Source organism: Mus musculus, chromosome 4 (genome assembly GCF_000001635.26).
Source record: "Mus musculus strain C57BL/6J chromosome 4, GRCm38.p6 C57BL/6J".
NCBI lineage: Eukaryota > Metazoa > Chordata > Mammalia > Rodentia > Muridae > Mus > Mus musculus.
In genome coordinates, this window is record NC_000070.6 from 151,131,494 (window position 1) to 151,153,205 (window position 21,712).

General features: G+C 53.4%; 1 protein-coding gene across 16 annotated transcripts in view; it reads right to left on the reverse strand.

Moving 5' to 3' along the window:
* Positions 1 to 21,712, reverse strand: part of Camta1 (calmodulin binding transcription activator 1) — an 802,246-nt gene that overhangs the window by 71,971 nt on the left and 708,563 nt on the right. For 11 of the 16 annotated variants that reach the window (NM_001081557.3, XM_030253021.1, XM_030253020.1 and 8 more), the window contains 4 exons: positions 16,917 to 17,057; positions 12,223 to 14,075; positions 6,821 to 6,947; positions 49 to 183 (listed from right to left, as the gene is read on the reverse strand). In NM_001081557.3, coding sequence (NP_001075026.1) covers positions 49 to 183; positions 6,821 to 6,947; positions 12,223 to 14,075; positions 16,917 to 17,057 — 2,256 coding nt within the window. Of the gene's footprint in view, positions 1 to 48; positions 184 to 6,820; positions 6,948 to 7,952; positions 8,087 to 12,222; positions 14,076 to 16,916; positions 17,058 to 21,712 lie in introns of those variants that run through there. The other 5 variants (XM_030253042.1, XM_030253038.1, XM_030253034.1 and 2 more) reach the window with 3 other exon arrangements.

The following is a 21,712-nucleotide window of genomic DNA, read 5'->3' on the forward strand; positions in this document are numbered from 1 at the left end:
CTTCCTTCCCCTCTGTGTCCAAGAAGGTGACCAGAGCGCCATTCTTACCGTCCAGTGACAGCCAGTCGTGCTGGGAGGAAGGGAGTGTGGGCAGCGCCCGAGCCTTGTACTCAAACACCACCGAATTAGAGATGATCTGATTGTTGAAGGCAACTTGCAGGGTCACAAGACCCGTGTCGTGGGCTGAAAGGCAGAAAGAGAGAGGTCAGGGTGAGGGCTAGCCTTCCAACTACCGCTCCTGCAGTTGATAACCAGCTAGTAACCCAGCCTCTGCCCGCCTATCCCAGAGGGCCCAAGTGTGGCACTTCTGAAAAAATTCTTGGCTCCAGATTCACCAGGTGTCTGGAATCCCCAGAGGGTTGTTTATTGTTTGTTTGTTTATTTGTTTGTTTTGAGACAAGTTCTACTATAGAGCCCTAGTTGGCCTAGAACTAACTATATAGTTAGCAGGTCCCAAAACTCTCAGAGATCTGCTTGTCTCAACTCCTGAGTGCCGGGATTAATGGTATGTGCCACCGTATTTGACAAGCCTCTAAGACATAGCTGTCTGTTCCTGGGATGCCAGGAATGGGCAGGGACCTGAGCTCAGCACACATGACTAGTCCCAGGGTTAGGTACATCTGACAATTTGTGTTTCTTTGGCCCCTTCCTGCCCCGTGTCCTGACTCACTCCATGTAAGATCCTCAATGTTTTAGGAACTTGGCTTCCTGCTGACAGCAAGAGTTTCATCTGTGGCTCTCACTGTGGCCTGGTTATCCGGAGATGCTGTGGGCAGGGTAGCTACTGAGCCGCTGCAGTGTGCTGTAGCACACTGTTACTTCCAAGGACTATGGGAAAGCTTGAGCTTGTATTCTGACGCAAATTCAGGGCTCAACAACAAATGAACCATTAAATGGATGTAATGTTCTCTTTAACAGGAGAGAAGTCTGGAGGCAGAGACCTAAATCTGCTTGGGTGGAGGCCACACCAACAAGATATTACCACGGATTTCTTGGGGGCTGCACTGTGGTCCCCAAAGATGTCCTGTAGGTTATAGTGGCTATGCTGGTGCTCAATCCCCTAATAGGGGTCAGGTTATGTTTTCTGGAACCTGCTTTTCTGAAGCTGGGACACCAATACTCAGGGCCTCCCCCAGCAGGAGCAGGCTGACTTCCAGGGAGGACGCACGCACGGGGATCGTATTACTGTTTAGGCTCTTGGCTTTCAGAAGCCTACGGTCATGAGGAAGCCATCCAAGTCAGCTGCTCCTGAGGACAGGGTGAAGCTCTGGCTTCCCTCAAAGGACATCTGCAGATCCCACTTCCGATGGGAAACCCGACTCATTGGCCATGGCCTTTCTCCAACCGAGGTGTATATAGAAAGCAGGACTTGGAGACATCACCGCCCAGGTGTCCAGGACACAATCTTGAAAGGATGGGTTCCCTGGGGATCATGAGGAACCTCCCATGGTTCTTCTCTGGATAGGGATCCCAATGATGTTTGGAGTCTTCTGCCATCCCACATCCCTGGGCAACACTCCAAGATTGTGGTCTCTGTTCTCTCTTAGAGATGTGCCTGGTTTACCAACAGGGAGGAAGGACTCTGAGAACTTTCCTTGTGATCTCAGGGCGCTCTGTTCTCCAGGTGGGGGAAGCCATATCTTGTGGCCAGTGTCCCCATGGAGGACCCTCTGTTACTGCTACTATGTCACTGTCCTGGCTTCTACACAACTGGCAGCACAGCTGACACTCGGGCACCCCCAGCATCCCCAGAGATGCAGTACAAGGGGGACCTGCCAATTCAAGGTGTCAGGCCCAGGACCCACAGACTTCCTTGACTTCCTCTCTGAGTCTCCTCTGCGTCTGCTTCTGCTCTTATTGATGACCATGCCTTGCCTCTGCCGACACAATGGCCTCTTGCTGAAGGCAACAAAGCCAACAGTCTCAGGTCTGTTCCTGCTGCAGGAGGCCTGGGGAGGGGGCTGCCTTGAGCACCCCTAGAGGAGGTTACCAGGAGAATCTTCTTCCTTAAAGGTCACGCCTAGCCCAGTTGCCCTGGCTTTCCTATTTAGGTTACTGCTCCTCCTAACCCATTCTCTCAGAATAATCTTCTTATGAGGGAGAGGGGGAGACAGGGTCTCACTATCCAACCTTAGGCAGCCTAGAACTCACTGTGTAGCCCAGACTAGCCTTAAACATAGAGAGCCACCTGCTTCTGAATCCTCCCCCCCAAGTGCTGGGATTAAAGGTGTGAACTAACACATCAACTCAGAATCATCTTTTAAAGACATAATTTAGATCAAACCACTCTGCTGTCTAAAGCCATTGGCTTCCCATGAAAGTACAATATAATCAGATTCCCATTGGCCAACCTCTTCCTGCCTCAGGGCCTCTGCGCTCTCCTTATCTTCTGCCTGTTGTGACATCTACCACCCTTCCCAAGATTGGCTCTGTGCCACCCTTCTTCTGCCAGCCTCCTGGGGATGCACATCCTCATGTCTGAGAAGGGACCTCTGCTGGGCACGCCCTCTCCACTGTGCTGGGCACACCCCCTCTGCTGGGCACACCCTCTCCACTCCCCCTTGCTGAATCTTTTCGTTCCTTCATTCCTTCCTGTCTTCCTGTAGCAGAGTAGCTCCCGACAGAGTAGCTCCCAACAGCTAAGACCTTGTCAGTTCAGCTCTGCATGCTCAATGCCAGTCACTGTCAAGATCCCGTCTGGCCGTCCGTAACTCCTTTAAGTGAGCTGCTTTAACACATGTACTGCTCGCTCTGCGTTTCGTCTTTTGCTTTCTGACGACTTCCTAGGAGACCAAGTGGGGCCTTCGAGCCCGCAGACTTCTTGGCAGACTCCTCCACCTTCTGCTTCTAGTCTGTGGTGTTGCCCTTTCTCTGTGATCTGACTTGACTGCCTCCTTGGGCTCAGGGCAGACCCAGACCATGTGTCTACTGTTGCCAATGATGGTGTGAACTTGGAAGAATTCTGTTCTCTGTCAGGTTTGGGTTTGCCCAGGCATCTGCCCCAGGCTCACAGGCAGTGGACATTGGGTTCTCTGTGCTTCCTTTTTCCCTTCCCTTCCCTTCCCTTCCCTTCCCTTCCCTTCCCTTCCCTTCCCTTCCCTTCCCTTCCCTTCCCTTCCCTTCCCTATCTCAGCCTCTAGGGTGGCTTGGCTTGTGTTTACCAGCCTCTGAGCCCCTTTGTGTTGGCAAGGCCAGTTTGGTTCTGGTGTCTGGTGTTTATCCTTCAGGACTGGCCTCAGTTTCCTGCAGAAGACCCCATGATGACATCCCCAGAAGCTGCCACCACCTCCCAAGGAAGCGGTTGGCTGACCTGACCCAGCCTCTTTGGATTAGAAGCTTTTGGGTCAGGTGTTCCTCTGGGCTGGGACTTCATCTCAGTCATAGTCTAGGAACCTACTCAATCCATGGCAAGTGGGAGACTCTTACAAATGATTTGGAAATGATGAAGTAATGAACAAATGAACCAACCGATCAATACACCCGGCAGGACCTCCTTCCGTTGGGATGTTAAAACGATGTATTCTCATGGGGCATGCTTTGTGAGGCTGGCTGCCAACAGAAGGTGCCCAGCAGCCAGGCCATGGCACACAGCCCCTAGTTCTGTGGTCTCTGGTTGGAGAAAGGATATTTTAGAAGTGACCAGTGACCCTTCTAAAGTTCCCCAGGGACCAGGAGAAACAGTGGCCTGGATGAGCTCTGCATATTAGCACTGGTGACCCAGAAGTGCATGGACAGCAGACGAATTACCTGAGAAGACCAGAACGGCCCTGGTTCTCCTTCCTTCTCCCCACTCTCCCTCTAGAAAAGCTTTTGCGAGATGAGCCCCAGAGGCAAGCGCTTCATGACCCATGATCACTTTATGTTCTTGGCTATGTGGGAAGAAGGTCTCTGAAGATTAAGGTTCAGGAGCACCATTCTCCAAAGTATAGTCACACAGATGGTACTTGATTGACAGGACAAACCTGGGTAGGACTGACTCTAGCTCCCAGAATCCTCTGGGTCCTGACCCGGCATACCATTCAGAGGTCATACAAAGCTCAGTCCTTTGTCACGAACCCGAGGCAAGGTATTTAGCCCAGGTACAGGAAGATGTGGCATCTATTTATAGACCAGGCAAGTCCCTTCCCACAGCAGGTGCAGAGTGGAAAGCTTAATAGTATGCTGCCATTCCTCCTGGGCTGCCTTGGCCCAGGGCGGCCATCTGGATGGCTGCTGTCCAATCTTAGCAGGGTTCTGGGAGGACCTGGGGCTGGGTACCTCTGGAGCTAGCCTTTGAGCTGGTGAGAGCTGGGTCAGCAGCAAAGTGTGTGTGTGTGTGTGTGTGCGTGTGTGTGCGCGCTATAGACACCAGGCATGACATCCTGGAGCATGCTAGACTGAGCTGAACAGTCGATGCCAACCCCACAGAGCAGAGCATTCTGATCTGGTGGACTGCAAAGGAAGGTGAAGAGAGAGGAGGGAGAGGGAAGGTGAGGAGGGGAGAGGAAGAAGTGGGAGGGAGATGAGAGAGAGGTCGGGGAAGAAGAATGGTTGGCTTGTAAACTCCAGACTTTTGCAATAGGGGGGACAGGGTCAGCGAGACAGGCAGGCACTGGGGAGAGACCACACTGTGTAGAGAGGAACCCTGTTGGCCCGCACAGTCCTGGTTAGCCTGCTTCTGTCTGGGAGTTCCTTCTTTCCTTCCCCATTCTGACTCTTCCAGAAGTGCCCTCCTTTCTGCCGGAAGTATCCTCCTTTCTGCCGGAAGTACCCTCTTTTCTGTCGGAAATACCTTCCTTTCTGTCGGAAGTATCCTCCTTTCTGCCGGAAGTACCCTCTTTTCTGCCGGAAGTATCCTCCTTTCTGCCGGAAGTACCCTCTTTTCTGCCGGAAGTGCCCTCCTTTCTGTCGGAAGTGCCCTTTTTCACCGTCTCTGGTTTCAGACAACATAGATATATCCCATCTTCCTTGTTTTGCCTCTCTGTCCCTTGCCCAGGCTAGGTGGACGAGCTGTCCATAGAGCCGATGATGTGGGAGGTTAATGAGATAAAGGTTTCCCAGTTCCAGCCAAGAGAACAGAAAGGTCATGTTTTCCAAACTGCTTTCAGACTCCAGGAGTCCAAGTCTCTTCTTTACAGATCTCCAGCACCCCAGGCACCTTGCTAGCCTTGGGGATACAACAGCCTCCAAGAAAGACACAGTCTCGTGCCTTCATGGGGTTTACAGGCTAACCGGGAAGTAGTCATAGTTAGAGGTCAAGGATTAGTTAGCCAGACCGAGATACCAATCTAAGGAGGTCAGAGCTCCCTAAACCGGGGGTCACATGATCCCATAAGACACTGCCAAATGGAACACCAGGGTTGACACCAAGTTTGGCAACAGTGAAAGGTTTCTAAATATTCAACAACCAAAACTTTGACATAAATGCGTAGTGACTCGGAGGCCATCCGGGCTGTGCTTGCCCATGTTGGCTTCTGAGACTACTGAACATGTAACGTGTGTGCTTTGCTCTGCGTGGCTGTCCTGGCACAAGCCTCCAGCAAACCCTGCCTGAAGTACCTCGTCTCTGATCTGGGACTTGTCTGTCATGAACTGCGGTGTTTTTGTAGCTCACACCAAGTTCTCTGCTCAATTCCTGAAAACAGAGACCAGATAGTTCTGTCCCCATCACTCCTCAGTGCATAGATATCATACGAGTCCATTTGGATTGTATTGTATTCGAATGTTTGCTTTTAAAGATTGATTTTTGAGTTGCAGATTTGAGTTTCATTTAAAAAAAAAAATCACGGCACGAATTTTGGCTTACAGTTAGGACAGAGCTTCCGACAATCTCTAAAGTGGCCCAAAGTCAAACTTTTACCACTTTATACTTCATATTTATGTAAACTGGCATATTCTCAGTATTATGATTATAAAATCCAGATATCAGTTAACCGAAAAATATTGAAGATGTTCTATGCCCTTTGGTATCAAATAGCCAAAATTTAATATTTGGTGGAAAGATAAACAAACTCTCCATTTTGTTAATATGCAAATTTGATCTTATCTTCGATAGACGATAAATTATATGAATACCAAATAAATGTCTTAAAATCAATTTTTATAATTGTCTTTAAATCAATTCCTCTGTGGTTTGTTACAAGTCAGTGTCTGACTTATCGGCCAGTTATACATGCCTGGACACTTGAAGAATCACAGGCTAAAAAGCCTAAGGCCGCATGAATTAGATGACAGATACTGAAGCCCAGGACGAGGGAGGGAGAAGACAGAGCCACAGGGCACAGAGCTTCTGGCTGGCTTCGATGGGTGTGTGCTTACCCCTCAAAGGAGCCTGTGCTCCTCATTCTAAGTTTGGCCCACACACCCCAGTTCCCCACAGTCCCTCCACATGGAAGGCTTCCCTGACTTCCTTTCACCTGCTCCGTGCCCCAATGAGCCAATATTGTGAGCACAGGGCCCTGAGTTTTCTGAGCCTCAGGGTGGCCTGGGCCAGGGCAGGAGTGAGGTCAGCTCTGCTGTAGGAGAGTATTTCACTTTGGCCGGGCCCCATCCGGACCCCACCTGGGATATGCCACTTGACTAATTGGCTCTTTAAATAGTCCTTTTGCTTTGTTTTCTTCACAACCCCCCCCCCCCCCCCCATCGTGCACGCCTACCATTCCCGGCTGATCCAGGATCCATGAGCCCCAACTGAAGATGTTATATTAGACTGTGTGAGTGAGCACACATCTTCACGGCTGAGGAAGGCGGAGTAAAGGCGTGACTTCCTCAAGGTCACCCCAAGGCTGACTCAGAGTCTGTTCTCCTTCCTCCCCAACCCCCGCTGGCACAGCCTCCTCACCTGGGCAGTAGCAACGCAACACCCCAGGCTGAATCAGGGATGCAGGCACGGAGATCTGGTCAAACAGGCAACTGTAATTATTGCTGGCTTCTTGCCATGGGCCTGTGATGAGAACCTTCACTCCTCCCTGCAGAGGAGAGAGATGAGATAGAACAGTTCCCCCGGGGAATGCAGCACACAGGACGCCCCTGCAGCTGCAGGCTTAGACGGGAAGGGCTGAGGGCTGCTGGCTACACATGCAGATTCCCAGGCCCTATGACACCATTCCAAAAAGCCCTGACTTCTGAGATGCCCCTCTAGAAGACAGGTCTGCAGCTGCTCTGACCCCCCCCCCCCGCCAGAGGCCATCCTTTTTTGACCCTCCCCTAGGCATCTTGACCCTGAAAGTTCAGGGTGATACTAGAGGGAGGCAGGACTTCCCATGCCACATAGCCCATGGTGCACCTGAGAACCAGCCAGCAGGGTCCCTAGGAAGGAAGCAGAGGGGACAAGGGGGACTCTGAGTCATGCATTTGGGAAGAGGTGGAGGGAACTCAGATTTGGAAACTGTCACCCCAAGGGACAGATGTTCTTGTAGGAAACTGAAGGGAAATGGAGGGCCCCCAGGGTGTGGCAGGAGGTGGTAAGGGGGGGAGGCCCAGGTAGTGGATGGGGAGAGAGAAAATCGAAGTGAAGCATTCAGAATTGGAGGGGCTCAGGTAGAGCTCTTGGAACTGAGCTGGGGCTTGGGATGGACTGACCCTCCAGTTCTCTACCTGCCTGCTGTGTCATTCAGGGTATCTCGAGCTAAGCAGACACAAGAGTGGCCCCTCATTGGCACTTCTGCACCACACATGCAGGCACCAGCCTGGCAGCCTGGCCTACAGAGTCTAAGCAGACCTTTCTCTGCTCCAGTGGAGGGAAAACTGTCTTCACAGACCCAAGGGGACAAGCGCCAGAAAGCATTAGAAACGCTGGGCTCTCTCTAACCTACTCTGGCCAGCAGGAATACCCCAGAACAAAGAGCCCCATGTGGCTGCTCCCAGGAAATCCCTTTCAGGGACTTTGTTCCCGTTAGTGATTAATGTCTCTCTCTGTCTCTCTGTGTCTCTGTCTCTCTCCTGATCCCCAGGTGGAGAAGTCCCCTACTTACGGCTTAGCCAAGAAGAGAGGCTGGTCACTCGGGGTGGAGGGAGGCTCTGCCCCGGGATGTAGAGGCAGGGGCGCTGGCCTCTGGCTCTCCTGGCTAACCTTGGATAGACCCACCCCAGAGGCTCATCCACCCCACCCCCAAACAAGTAAACACCTTTCCCTGCAGGGGGGCGGAGAGCTGTGCTCGATAGGGAGGAGAGCGCCACCTGGCGCCCTGGCTAGAGAAGGCCGAGAGGCGCTCCAGGAGCTGAACCGAGGCCGGGTTAGGAGCTGCGGCAATGAGTCCTGACTTCCCCCACTGCTTCAGGCCAGGGCCACAGCTCTCCGCTGCTGCCCCAGGCAAGCCTGCCAGACTCTGTCGCCTATTCAGTCCCAGATTCTTGATTCTCGTTTGCTATTCTTAACCCTTGCTTGTTCCTGCCCTAGAGGAAGCTCCAACTTCATACCCATTCTTTGCTCTCAAGATTCCCACTCCCCTACAATGTTGCCTGGAACCCAGACTTAGCCTGGGGCTAACCTTGGCCATAAGAGGTAGCAGTTTGTTTACTGTGATGATGTCCTGAGACTATCTGTGACCCACAGCCGTAGACTGGCCCTTGAAGGGAAGGTACCCCCCTGTGCTGGCAAGTACATTTTCCTCTGGGTGTGACGTTTAGCTTAGGTCATGGTTTTGTGGTGCCACCGAGGTTTGCCGAGAGTGGAGAGAGCTCAAGACAGAGTTCCAAAATCATAGCGTGCCCCACCCCTGTTCCGTTTATTTATTGTGTATATTTTTGCCTGCATGTATGTGTGTGTGTGTCTGGTGCTCTCAGAGGTCAGGAGGTGGCACTGGATCCCCTGGAACTGGAGTTACAGATGGCCTTGAGCCACCATGTGGGTGCTGAGAAGCAAGCCCAGCCCCTGCAAGAGGAGCAGGTACTCTTAACTGCAAGAGCTGCTGAGCCTTGCCCCCAGCCCCCAGCATCTGCTCTTGTCCTTGGTATCTGTGTGACTTCAGGAAGTAGCCCAGTCCCACTGGTAGCTGTGATTTCAGAAGCCTTTCCGCCGCCAGCGGTTCCATAAAGTAGATTCAGGGCTCTGACAAAGTGATGGTGTAGGGGGTTGGAAGTGATTGCCTGAGTGAGGCGTCCTGCTCTGAGCAAGGTCCTCCCATGGAGGATGTGGAAGAACACTGGCTTCAAAAGGCCACGGACAGTTACCATGTGAGAAGAGGGGACATGAAAACTGCAACCCACAGCTGTTAGTTCAACGATGGGTTGCTGCGCGGGGTGGTGGTGGGGACAAATTGCTGCGGAGACCGGGAACATCAAGACCTTCTCCATGGCAACTGCCGCAGGACGCCTCAGAATCCATCATTTCCACGGACGGTTCCCATGGCAACCACTCCGCCCCGGCTGTCCTGAATTGTTTGTGATGTGTGCATGCCCGACAGTTCTAATTGCCGCTTCTTCTGCCTGGTGCAGCCAGAGCCAATGGGGAGGGGCGGGAGCGGGGGGTGGGTGGGTGGGGGTGGGGGAGATGATGCAGGGGAGAGGTGGGGAGAGGCAGGGGTGCCATCTGAGGTCTATGTCCTGTAAGTCCTGAGATGAAGGGTCTTGAATTCATGCACCTTGGGCAAATGCTGAGGCACAGAGAGCGTTGCTCTCTCTCTCTCTCTCTCTCTCTCTCTCTCTCTCTCTCTCTCTCTCTCTGTGTGTGTGTGTGTGTTGGGGACCAGCTGAGAGATCACCAAGTGGGTAGGTGTGGAGGAGACATGGGAGCAAAGGAAGAAGGGAAGCATACTCAGAGAGGAGCCAGCAGGCCAAACCGGGCACAGCATGCCTGGGAACCATTGCAGTTTAAAGCTGGTGGGAGTGGTGTACCCGTGTCCACACAGCCTGACTCAGAGCAAGATCCCAGCTGCACAGCTCCCTCCTAAGCTTGCCAGAGCCCACTTCAAACCAGACTCCTGGTGACGTCAGCTCACACATGCACCCTTATCAGCTGGCAGGGACAGAAGGCAAGATACCCGGCAATCATGCCAGCAAGGGGTTTGTGAGGGGACACAAGTGCCAGCTTGGTGACCGACCCTATTGTCCTGGGTAGGAGAGCCTGGCAAGGAGGAACGCCACCTTGGAGGCTTTACCACGAGGTCCCGCTGGACACCAAAATGGCTTTTCCCCTCTAAACATATTGACTATGCTTTGCTTCCATGTCAGGGTGCCGGGAACTATCAGGGTTTCTGGAAAACCTGGGTTGGACAAGCCTGATTGCTATTGCATATGTCATCCTGGGCTGCCCTCTGGTGGACAGATGCTGAACTGCCGGTCTCCGGGATCTAGTCGAAGGCTGCATAGGCTGGTGAAGAACAGAGGAAGTCAGGCTTGCTGAAGACTTCCTTTCAGCAGGGTCTAGAGAGCTGGCCTGGGCACATGCTCGCAGGCCAGGAAACAAGCCGATCCCACCTCTTAGGTGTTCTAAAACATGACTGCAGCCGGCCTGTAGGCAGCTTTTGTGAGGGGGGCAACCCCAAAGTTCTAAGGCACAGAGGTCTTAAATCCACCCCTCTCTTGTGTGTCTTGATAAGGGAATGGAGGCCCAGAGTCTCAGATCTGAGTTAGGTCACAAGGCTGATATGACCTTCCCAGAATGCATGGTGGTCTCATCTTCCTTCTTTCCTGCTCTATCGGGTTTTCTAAGCCTCCTGGGAAGGCTACCCAGTGGGTCTCTGGTGAGCAGAGACAATGATGTTTGCTTGGGAGAGCTGGGCGACAGCTGAGCCATACCAAGAGAAAGCCCACTGGGTTCCTTCTGGGTTCCTACCAAGGAGTTGGAGTGTGCCGGAGTTGAGGCAGACAGGGCTGGCTCTGCCTGGGTACTTAACGCAGAGACTCCAGGATCCCCTTGCTGCTTTCACTTTTAAAAGTTAATTTAACATTGTGTGTGTGTGTGTGGGTGGGTGGGTGTTTAGCTTGCATGGTGTTTGTGTGTGCCTGGTGCTGAAAGGGGCCAGAGGAGGGTGTTCAGATCTCCTGGGACTAGAGTTACAGTCGTCAGCTTTCGTGTGGGTGCTGGGAATTGAACCCGGGCCCTCTGGAAGAGCAGCTAGTGCTCTTAATTGCTGAGCCATTTCTCAGGTAACTCCACGGGTGCTATTTTAGAGACAGGGAAGATGGCAATGTGTCCAAGGTCACTGGCGTCTAAGGGTAGAGCCAGGATGCATACCAGCCCATCCAGTTCCGGTTCCAGCGCCACGCTCCTGGCCGTTCACCTACCGCAATGGTCTCACGGCTTCCATCAGTGTCCCGTGGACACTCACAAGACCACACGGACAACAGCCGCTCTGCCTATACAGTTGCCAGGCTGCTGGTGCAGGGCTACTGGGCTGCGGCCTGTGCTACTCTGATTCTTTTCTGACCTGTGCCATTTGTGGACAGATCGTCTCAGGTTGGCTTTCCCAGAGGGCGGAAGTAGTATGAGCCTATTCCCTGCCTGGTGCCTAGATGACATGGCCAGGGGACCAAGAGTTATGGGCAAGCCACCTCCCAGGGGAGAGTGTCTGATTTGGGACCAAGAGGATGCACTGGTGAAGCCGGGGAGAGTTCAAGCTCGGCCACATGCAAGCAAGGCACTCAGGGGATCTGCAACTGCACTGTCCCCTTCCCAGGACGTTCTATTTTATTGCACACACACACCCCCACCCCACCAGGCAAGACCTGGGTCGTCCTATGATCCCGTTGGAGCGGTAGTCTTTAAGGTGACAGCCCATGGTGACAGGAGCACAGGCTAGATCCTGGGTCACATGCCATGCTTCTGTTTCTGTAGATGGCTGAGTGTTCCAAAGTTGCACCCTCCCTTTCACTGTGGATGGGAGCGCTGCCCGGCTGCCCGTTAGCGTAAGTGAGGCCAAGCTTGAGCTACGGGGGACCCAATGACCCCGTGTGACTCTGGTGTTGATTTCTGGGTGCTTTAAAAGCAGCACCAAGACACCCCTCCATCCCCAAAAGAAGGGAGGTGAGAGGAGCAGGGGAAAGGAAGAGAGAAAGAAAAGGAAGAATGCACACTGTTCTGATGGGTGCCGGGAAGGGCAGCTTGCCTCCAGGGATAGCCCTGACTGCACAGCTCCCTGCTAGAGTGAAGTCTGAGAGCCACCACGGGAGGGGACAGCTTTGTGTTTCCGGTCAGAGCTCCATCCAAAGAATGGCCACATGCAAACAAGCTTTCCAGGTTGCATAATGGCCCAGGTGAGGGGGGTGGTGGGGCGGTGGCATGTGGTGGCATCTGCAGCTTACCTCTGGGTAAGACCACTCTGGGGAATAGTCAGTCACCATGAACACCCGTCCGCTCTGCTGCAGCATGCCCAGGGCGCCCTGGGCCGAGGCGGCCGAGACCACCTCTGCAACATGCATGTAGGCCATGGTGCTGGGCCCGCCCTCAGCGCTGCTCAGCTGCAGGCTGCCCTGTTGGGGGCTGCAGCAGGGAATACACATCTCCGCCTGGGTGAAGGGTGCCCGCGCCCCATCTTCCGACTGTGAGAGTGCAGCGCTGTCCCCCGACACCAGCTGGTGCCCGTAGATCGTACCACTGCCCCCCTCCACAGAGATGAAGTCATTGATCAGGTCTGAGAACTGATTGCTGAAGGAAATGTCAAAGTGGTCCAGGCTGAGCTCCATGTTAGAGCTGTTGCCCAGGCTGGGCTGGGCCACCGGGTAGAGTCCCTGCACCACATTGCTCGGGAGAAGGGGGACGCCACCTGCGCTGCGGATCACCCCATTGGTCTCTGGCTGCAGGTAGTGCTCAGAGCCACAGGCCTGCAGCTCCCCAGACTTGAGGAGGACCTCATTCCCTTCAGCTGCCTGTGAGGTCTCCATGGTAACCTCCCCTTCTGCCGCCATGGCTTGGAAGTTGGCCTGGAACTGCATGAGGTGCAAGGAGGAAGTAGACTCTATCCGGGTTTCCACGTGGCCGCTGCAAGAGCTGGTTTGGGACGAGGCCTCCGTTTTCACCGTGGGCATCACAAAGGCGGCCCCTGACTCGCTTAGGCTGCTGTGGGTATTCTGCTCAAGGGGGAGGGGCTTGCTGGCATCCTGCAGGAAGAAGCTGGGGGAGGGGGTTTGGTGGATATGGGGGCTGTGGCCCGTCTGGCTGAAGCTGGACGCGTAGTCCTTGTTAGAGTCTATGGCACTGAAGTCCATCTGCTCGAGGGTGGTGCTGGGACTCAGGCCACCGCCCGACGGCAGGAGGCTAGATCCCGCCGCGGTCAGTGTGAGGGAGCTGGACGCGGCAGCTGCCGCCGAGGAGGAGTAGGCCGCCTCTTTGGCCATCTGCTGCTCAAAGGAGGTGTCTTCGGTCTTGATCTCCTTGGTGAGGACGCTGGTGAAGCCAAAGCTCCTCTCTGCAGGCGGCGAGTGCCGGATATTGGTGCTAACCATCTCAGCTTTCAGGCCCCCACCCCCGTATGTCTGGCCCTGCTTTGGATTATTGAGGAAACAGTCGGGGTCGAAGTTCATGGCGGTCTCTGGAATCTTCCGGCCACCGTCGAGGGTGGTGGAGAGGACCAGCTCTTCGGACACATTGGCGGGCAGCATGGACAGGCTGTCTGAGCTGCCCGTGGTGGGGAAGGCAAACTTGTGGCCGTCAGAACTTACAGCCAGTACAAGGCCCTGAGAGGCATCGGGCGAGAGGAGGTGGTGGTTGGGACCAGCGGTGGGGGACATGGTGTACACGGCCTCGTTAGTGACCTCGGACATAAACACTGTGGCACTTTGGGACAGTCCCCCCATCACAGAGGCCACTGCCATGCTGGACACACCTGTGACAACCGGGCTGTCTACCATGTCTGGGTCACTGTTGAGCCCGCTGCTGATGGACACGGGGGAGCTCTGGGTAGTGTCGGGGACCTCCACCTGGTTGGTGGAGGAAACCTCCGTGCTGTTCTGGTGCAGCAGTGCCGGCTTGGCCACCTTGCCATTCCTCTTCTCCCGGCTCGTGCTCCTGCCGTGGCTGGGTTCATGCTTGCCCTCTGACACGTCGTTGTGTTGTACTTCCGAGTGGCCCCCATAGCCCCCGGCCCGCGGCTCCACCTTTGGTGAGATGATGCGGTGTTTGGCACTATTACACTTATGATGCACGCTGCTGCCCGCTCCTGTGGAGATGGGAACACAGCACACACATGCGCGCACACACACACACACACACACACACACACACACACGCAAGGTCAGAGCTGGGACTTTGGCTAATTCTTCTCGCAAGCAGTTAGAACGCATCCAGTTACAAAGCCCCCATCCAGGCTAGGCAGGACAAAGAGCGAAGTCCCTGTACTGCTGTGATCTGCTCCCAGGCCCGAGGCTCTGCCATGCCCTATGTGACCATCTTAAAATGTTTTAATCTTGCTGTTGTTGTGTTGTTTTTTTCAAAATCAGCAAGATGTGGCATGTGGGAAACCCTAGCACATGTGTGTTGTGTGTTGTGTGTGTGTGGTGTGAGTGTATATGTGTGTGATGTGTGTACATGTGTGTAGTGTAAGTATGTCTGTGTTGTGTGTATGTGTGTGATGTGTGTATATGTGTATTCATGTGTATAGTGTGTGTATTTGTGTATAAGTGTATGTTGTGTGTATGTGTATGTATATGTGTATGCATGTGTATATTGTGTGTGTTGTGTGTGTGTATGTGTATGCATTGTATAGTATATGTGTGTGTGTGTGGTGTGAATATATTGTGTCTGTGGTGTAAGTGTGTGTATATGTGTAAGGTATGTGTATGTGTGTGTGTTTGTGGTGTGGTATGTGTGTGGTATATATGTGTGTGGTGTGTATGTGGTGTGTAATTGCATGCGTGTACGTGTGGTGTGTGTGTATGATGTGTATGAGTGTGGTGTGTATGTGTTTGTGTGTGGTGTGTATGTGTGGTGTAAGTGTGTATGTGTGTGGTATGTAATCATGTGTGTGTATGTGTGTGTGTGTGTGTGGTATGTGTGTGGAATGTAATCATGTGAGTGTGTGTGTGAGTGCGTGTGGCTTTTCAAGAAAGTTCTCTTCACCATCAAAAGCAGACTGTGCTCATCTGGAAGGACTCTTTTGGACCCAGAACAGTCATCCCCGCCATTGCAGCTGTGACTCCATCCCTAACCCAGCTTCTCACACCTGATTCTGGCTGTGTAATGCCTCAAGAAACCTATGACCTCCAGGAGCCTTGTGCTGGGGACAAGAAGGCAGAGGCTGGCCCAGGGAGGTGGAGAGTGAACCCTCTCCAGGTCAGCTCTCAGACCCTAGGGTCAAAGAGCATTCTAGACTCTGCCCTAGGGGTGTGGAAGTATTTATTTCTATTCCACTATTTGTGTGTGTGTGTGAGGAGAGGGACGTGTGTGCCATGGTACTGGAAGTCAGAGGACAAGATACAGGAGTTGGGTCCTTTCATGTAAATTACAAACTCGGCTTATCTGGCTTGATTGCAAGCTCTTTCACCTACTGAGCCATCTTGCTGTCCCAATAAGGAGATTTCTGAGATGACCCTCTCCACCATTCAGTTAGGCCAGGGTCTGTCCGTAACTCTTTGGCCCTTCATGTCTTTGAGGATCCATTCCATTCCATCAGATCAGGGTCATCCTGTTCTTGATAACTAGTTATGAAGGAAGGGGGAGGGGACCCGATTCCCGCCGAATAATCTCTGGTCCAGTAGAAAGGTGCACGGGTGTGGCTCCGCAGGTTCCAGCAGTGGGCATGGCAGAACGAATGAGCAGGAAGCTCCACCCCGAGCAAGCAGGTTTCAGGCTGGGGGAGGGGAGACTACATCTCCTCCCTTTTATTAACAAAATTTAAAAAAAGAAAAAGCTGGCCTGAGGGGGGAAAAATTATCTACGCTCAATAGTTCTGCCTGGAATCTAGGGCTAAAGAAAAAACTTGCTTCACTGGGATTCTTTAACTTTTCTTATGGTAAACTGTATCTGGCTTAAGACTGTCCTTTCTTATCTTAGTGAACAACTAACTGAAAAGCCTGGAGCTGTAGGCTCTGACTTTATAATGCTAATTAGTACTTGGTAGGTAACTTTCTAGTTGAATTTTAAGTAGGGCGTTGGAACTCTGGCTAAGTTTGACTGAACGATGTGAAAATAACACTAAGTTGATACTCCTCCGCATTTTTGGAAGATAGGTGGGAAACAGGGAGAAGGCGTTCGACCGGCTCTTTTATTTGGGTGGGAGGCAGTGAAGGGCTTGCCCTTTCAATAGTACGTCTCTAATGGTGAATTCTTCCACAGAACACTGACTCAGCTGATTGATGGAAGCATCTAATGAAGGCAGGCAGGGGAGTGGAGAGCCGTATCTCACAAATCAAATGCCACGGTCAGAAAGGCAGAGGCGGTACCGTGGAGTGAGAGATACCGTCCCTCCTTGGAACAGAACGGCTAAAGGCAGGTATAGCTTGAATGGTCCCACTGTCTCAGGACAGATGCTGAGAAGCCTCCTGCTGAGGCGTCCCAAGAACACACTCCCCACAGGCACCTACAGTAAAGTGTGTGGAGGCCCCGAACCCCAAACATCTGTACCTTTCTAGTGCATCTGTGAGCTGCTCCTGTAACCTCAGCCTCACTGGAGACGGCCCCTCTCTTATCCAAAGCTGATTCTGGGGGCAGGATCAGGGCGAAGGGCCTACTGGGTGCCTCTCTCAGTTGCTGTTATATAAACTGGTTCCTTGTCCCTTCCCTTTCTGGATAGGATGGGAGGGTGCCCTGTACCCTACCTGCTCTTTAGGATCCTCAACTCAGGCCTCTTCATTCATGTGACAGGATAGATAACTCAGTTTCATCTGTCCCCAGAGCCTCCACTCAATCCTTCCCTCCCTGGGTTGAATAGCAGCGCCTCGCCCTCCCCTAATGCCTAGTACCACCTGGCCTCTGAAGATCTCACCCCTTCCCTCACTGGACAGGACATCAGAGCCTGCCACCCAGTGCCCAGTGCTGCATGCCCCTCGGGGCCCCAGCTCACCCAGGCTGCCGGTGCAGAGGCAGTTGTGGGTCCGGGGCTGGGGCTTGGTCTGGTGGCTGTCGAGGATCTGTTGCACCAGCTGCTCCACGGAGAAGCCTGAGCTGCTGTTTCCATTGCTGCAGGTCCATTTGATACCATGGACTGCAGGGAGAGAGAGAGAGAGAGAGAGAGAGAGAGAGAGAGAGAGAGAGAGAGAGAAGTCAGGGGCTGCTAGTGATGGGTCTGTCCTGGCAGGGAGTGCTATCAGGCCCTTTGAAAGCTCAGCCCCCTGGAAGGCTGGTTCTAAGATTGATTTGGGAGGCCCAGCGAGCCACCAGAGTCTGCTCCATTAGGAGCTCTGAGATCTTGGGCTTTCCTCCTTTTCTGAACTGGGGAATAGTTCGCCTACAGCAGTGGCTCTCAACCTTCCTAAGGCTGCCACCCTTTCATACAGTTTCTCAGGTTGTGGTGACCCCTAACCATAAAATTATTTTTATTGCTACTTCATAACTGTCATTCGTAATATATGAATCTGATTTGCAGGATATCTGATACTCGACCCTTGTGAAAGGTTGTTTGACCCCCCCCCCCCACCTCAAAAGGGATTGCGACCTACAGGTTGAGATCCGCTAGCCTAGAGTCTCACTTTTGTTTTTCCAAAGTCAAAGTCACTGAGATAGCTCTTTAGGGGGTTCCCGAGAGGAAGAAGAAAGCAAGGATGGTGAGGAAGCCAGGGTTAGGGGTGCTGTCATGTGCCTGTAGACTGTAAGGCTTTGCGGCCTCACAGGATGAAGTGGGAGCATTCAGCAAACAGGACCACTCCAGGAGCATCTGTGGAGGGGGCTCTGTCCAAAGGGAGACTTCAGCTTCCTACTCTCCCCACATTTCTCTACTCCGAAGGGAATTGTAAGAGAAGCTGGACGGGGAACAAGAATGATAGGCCCCTAGCCCAGAGTGTAGATGACTCCAATCCGGTTCTAATCAGTAGTCTTTACAGCTGCCCGGGGGTTTGACAGCCCCTGGCTGTCTGCAGTCCCTGGAGTTGGGATAAAAAGCCCAGAACGAGAGAGAAGGAGAGATTTCCACTTGCCTACCAGGACAGGCGGGGGGGAAAAGGTAGGTAGGTGGGTATCAAGCACAGAGATACCTGCAGGGGCTCCAGGATGCAGCCATGGGGACACATCTAATCTGCAAGGCTGGAAGAAGCTGGGCTAGCCTCACACCTGGCTTTGAGGCCAAGGTGGAATCTGAGGTGGCCGTGACAGGAGCAAAGGTCCACGTTGGGAAGGAAGCTCAGTCCTCCAAACCCGGTACAGACCCCACCTCAAGCGGCATTTTGTTGTCACTATGGTGGGGTTTCAGGGGGAAAGAGCGGGGTCTGTGGCTGGCAATGTCTCTCCAGGCTGGTTTCCTTTTGGACTTCTCTTACCCACCGGCCAGGTGATTGCTCAACTTCCTTGCCCTCTAGCCCTCGGAGGGTCTTCAGGGATTTGCCTCTGTTAGCTTCTGATGTGCCTAGTGAGTTCCAGCTTCTGGTTGGTGGCGTCTGCTGCTGGTCTGCCAATCTGTGTAGCTTTGGAGGTGTTCCTGCTCATACTGAGCCTTATGGGGTGGACCTGTGCAGCGAGATGATGGTGCCTGTGGTCCATTCTTCTGCAGGGGAAAGGGGGCTCTGTTCTTGGGCTCCCTCTGTTGTGTGTGTGTTCCAGTGGGAATGGGAATCCCCACAGATCCGGGAGGCCTTGCTAATTAAACCAATTTAGGTTTATTCTCTCTGAACGTCGTGTCTCCAGGATACTTGTAAGAGCTGGAAAGCCTGGCCTGGGCGAAGGGTTGCTGTGCATCACCACAGCCGTGGAATCTTCTCCTCAAATTATGCTCTGTCTCCAGTCCCAGCGAACAGAGTGGACAGCAGCGGGGGCCAGGCCACTTACCTCTCCAGATTCATTCATTTCACGGATGAGAAGACAGGCTCAGCGAGGGGAGATGATGTATCATATGCAGGAGAGGGAGAGTACCATGGAGACGCGCCCTTCTGCTCCCCAAATCTGCAACAGCAGATCCCAGCTGTGTGTTTCCTCCACTGCACCAAGAGTTTGACATTGTGGGGCTGAAGTGTTTCAAGGTATGTTTTAAAGCTCCCACAGTGTGTGTGTGTGTGTGTGTGTGTGTGTGTGTCCACGTGTGTTTTTTAATGCCACCAAGATGGAGCACATACATAGCTCTGACTTGACCCTAATCCAGCAAGGAATTCAAGTCCTAGAATGAGGGCCTTGTGTTGTTAGAACATCCAGTATGGAAACCTTAAGCAGACACCAGTTGGGGAGTCCCCCGCTCACGTGAATTTGATTTTCTAGAGGGATAAGTGTTCTCAGGGCAACCCCAACGCTGGCTGCTACCCGTGTCAGTGTCAGTCCTAGATGGGGCTTTGGGTTGGGTGGGCCGGCGCCATCTTCCCGAGTTTCTGACCATTCCCCACCATCCCGTTTCTTCTCCAGCCCTGGCTGCCACAGACCCCATTCACTCTCTGCCTCTTGCCTTCTTGTGTATGTCGTGGAAGTACAAAACGAAACCCGGCGAAGGGTGACAGATTGCAAGCAGAGAATTTCTGGACGCTTAATGCAAATTACCTAGTGTCTTGGTACATCCAATATGTAGATCATCTCCCTCCTCCATCTGGGGAAGGGGGGGGAGCCTCCTCCTTCAGGGTGGGGAGCTGTTAGTACTGAATATCAAATACTATCAAGACGGCTTTTAACATGTCATGCTTGGCTTCCCGACACGTAATGAATCAGCGGGAAAGGAGATTTCTACAGGGGAAGAAAAAAATGTGCTTTGAAAAGAAGGTTTATAAATGCACAGGGTACCTGCCACTCGCCATCCCTGCCTGGGCCACGCCCTCCTTATGAGAGCAGAAAAGAGGTCTCAGGAAGAGCCCTTGATCAAATGCAAGGCCACAATGGGTCACAGAGACAAAAAAGGAATAGACAGGAAAATAACGGGTCCCCTCCTGGTCATTTTTTTCCCCCGGAACAATTTGCCTCCGGGCACAGAGGGACAAATCTCAGGCAGTGGCACCCCAGAGGCACCACTTCTTCAGGCCCCCATACATGGAGCCTAGGTGGTAGTTTCTGGACTGGTTAAGGGGAGGAAGGGAGCCTGTGTCCCCAGGAAGGCAGGGACAGGGAATGTCCCAGAGAGGGAGTGAAGCAGGGGTGGAGTTGGCACATTGCCCTCCTACCAGCCTTTCCACAATAGGAGCAGCAGGGAAGACCACAGAGACACCAGGAAGCAGATGCTGGGCTCTTAAAGAACTCCATCTTGGTCCTTCCTGCTGAGCCCTCCCGAGATCCTGGGCTGCCTGCTGCGAGGCAGAGCCACAACTGGGGACAACTGTCAGAGAAACCAATCACCTTACACTAGTGCTGATCTGACTGATGAAGGTGTCCTCACCGGAACCGTGACAAGGCAGCTTCTACCGCTGTGACTAGCTGAAGCCAGGGCCAGCACATGGCTGTGCTCAGAGATGGAGACCACCTTCCTGAGAGACAGCCGGCTGCCATGAGGAGACTGATTAAGACAGCGAGGAGGGGGCTGGGTGAAGGTGGAAGGCTTGAACTTGACATGGGCAACTGCCAGCTAAGGGCATCCTGGTTATGGCAAGCAGCCCTGTCCCTGGGTCTCCAGAGGAAGAGGAGAGCATGGGCCTAAGCCCCTCCCCTCCCCTCATGATGGTAGTCCCTCAAAGCTACACATGCCACACCCCCAACAAGTCTCTAAGGAAGTCATTAATGGTTGCAGTAGGCAGACATAGCGGAAGTGCTTCAGAGAGAAGCCACATGAGGTTAGAGCTCTGCACAGAGAGACTGCACAAGGCAGAAACCAACCTCAAAGTCGCCCTGGCCTCGTCATTCCAGTCTCCAGAACTGGAAACCACCACTGTCCACGGTGCACACACCCCAGCCAGCGGTGCTTCACCGCAGTGGTGCCTGTGGTCTTCTTTCTGCTGCAATCCCTGAACACCACGGGCCAGGGCAGGGGTTATGACGGGCACAGTTCTGGAGGGTGGAAGGCCAAGTTCAGGTGCAGGAGTGTGGGGGTAGCTGGGGCAGCATGGAGGAGCTGGGGGAGCAGGGAGCGGGAGGAACTGTGGAGTAAGGGGAGTAGTGAGGAGGTAGAGGAGGAGGGGGAGGAGGGGGAGGAGGGAAGAGGTTGGGGAGGAGGGAGGAGCTGGGAGAGGAGGGGGATGAGGGGGAAGTGGAGGAATTGAGATGACAAGGAGGATACCTGGCAGGTAGGTACTCTTGGAACCCCTCCTGTCCAGCCCCAGAAAGCAGAGGGAGGGGAGAGAAGGTTCACATTAGGGCTGCAGGAGGCCTAAGGGCTCAGATCCTGCCCTAGCCCAGATACTAGGAGGTGTAGCCTGGCCTCTGTCTCAGCAGGCCAGAGCCAGCATAGGAAAGTGTGTGGAGGAGATCTGTATACAGGATGGGCTTGCAGACTGGCTTTACCGGGGATTTGGAGGTGGAGCTAAGACCTCTGTGGCCCAGGTGAGACCCTCGTCTGGCACTCCTGCCTCTGAGGTGAGCTAATGGCGTATACATGTCAGCAGATGTTCATTCTGACCTCATGGCCGCACGTGTTGAAGGCTGAGAGGACTGGAAGCCCGAAGCAGGCGGGTGACTTTCAGCCACCATGGCCTCTGCAGCGGCCTCAGGGTGGCTGCAGCTCCTCGCTTGTGTTTCCTGGAAGTTTTTCCGCCTCAGTTCCCTCATCTATAACAAAGCTGTCACCATGCTTCCTCTGGCTCCACGCCA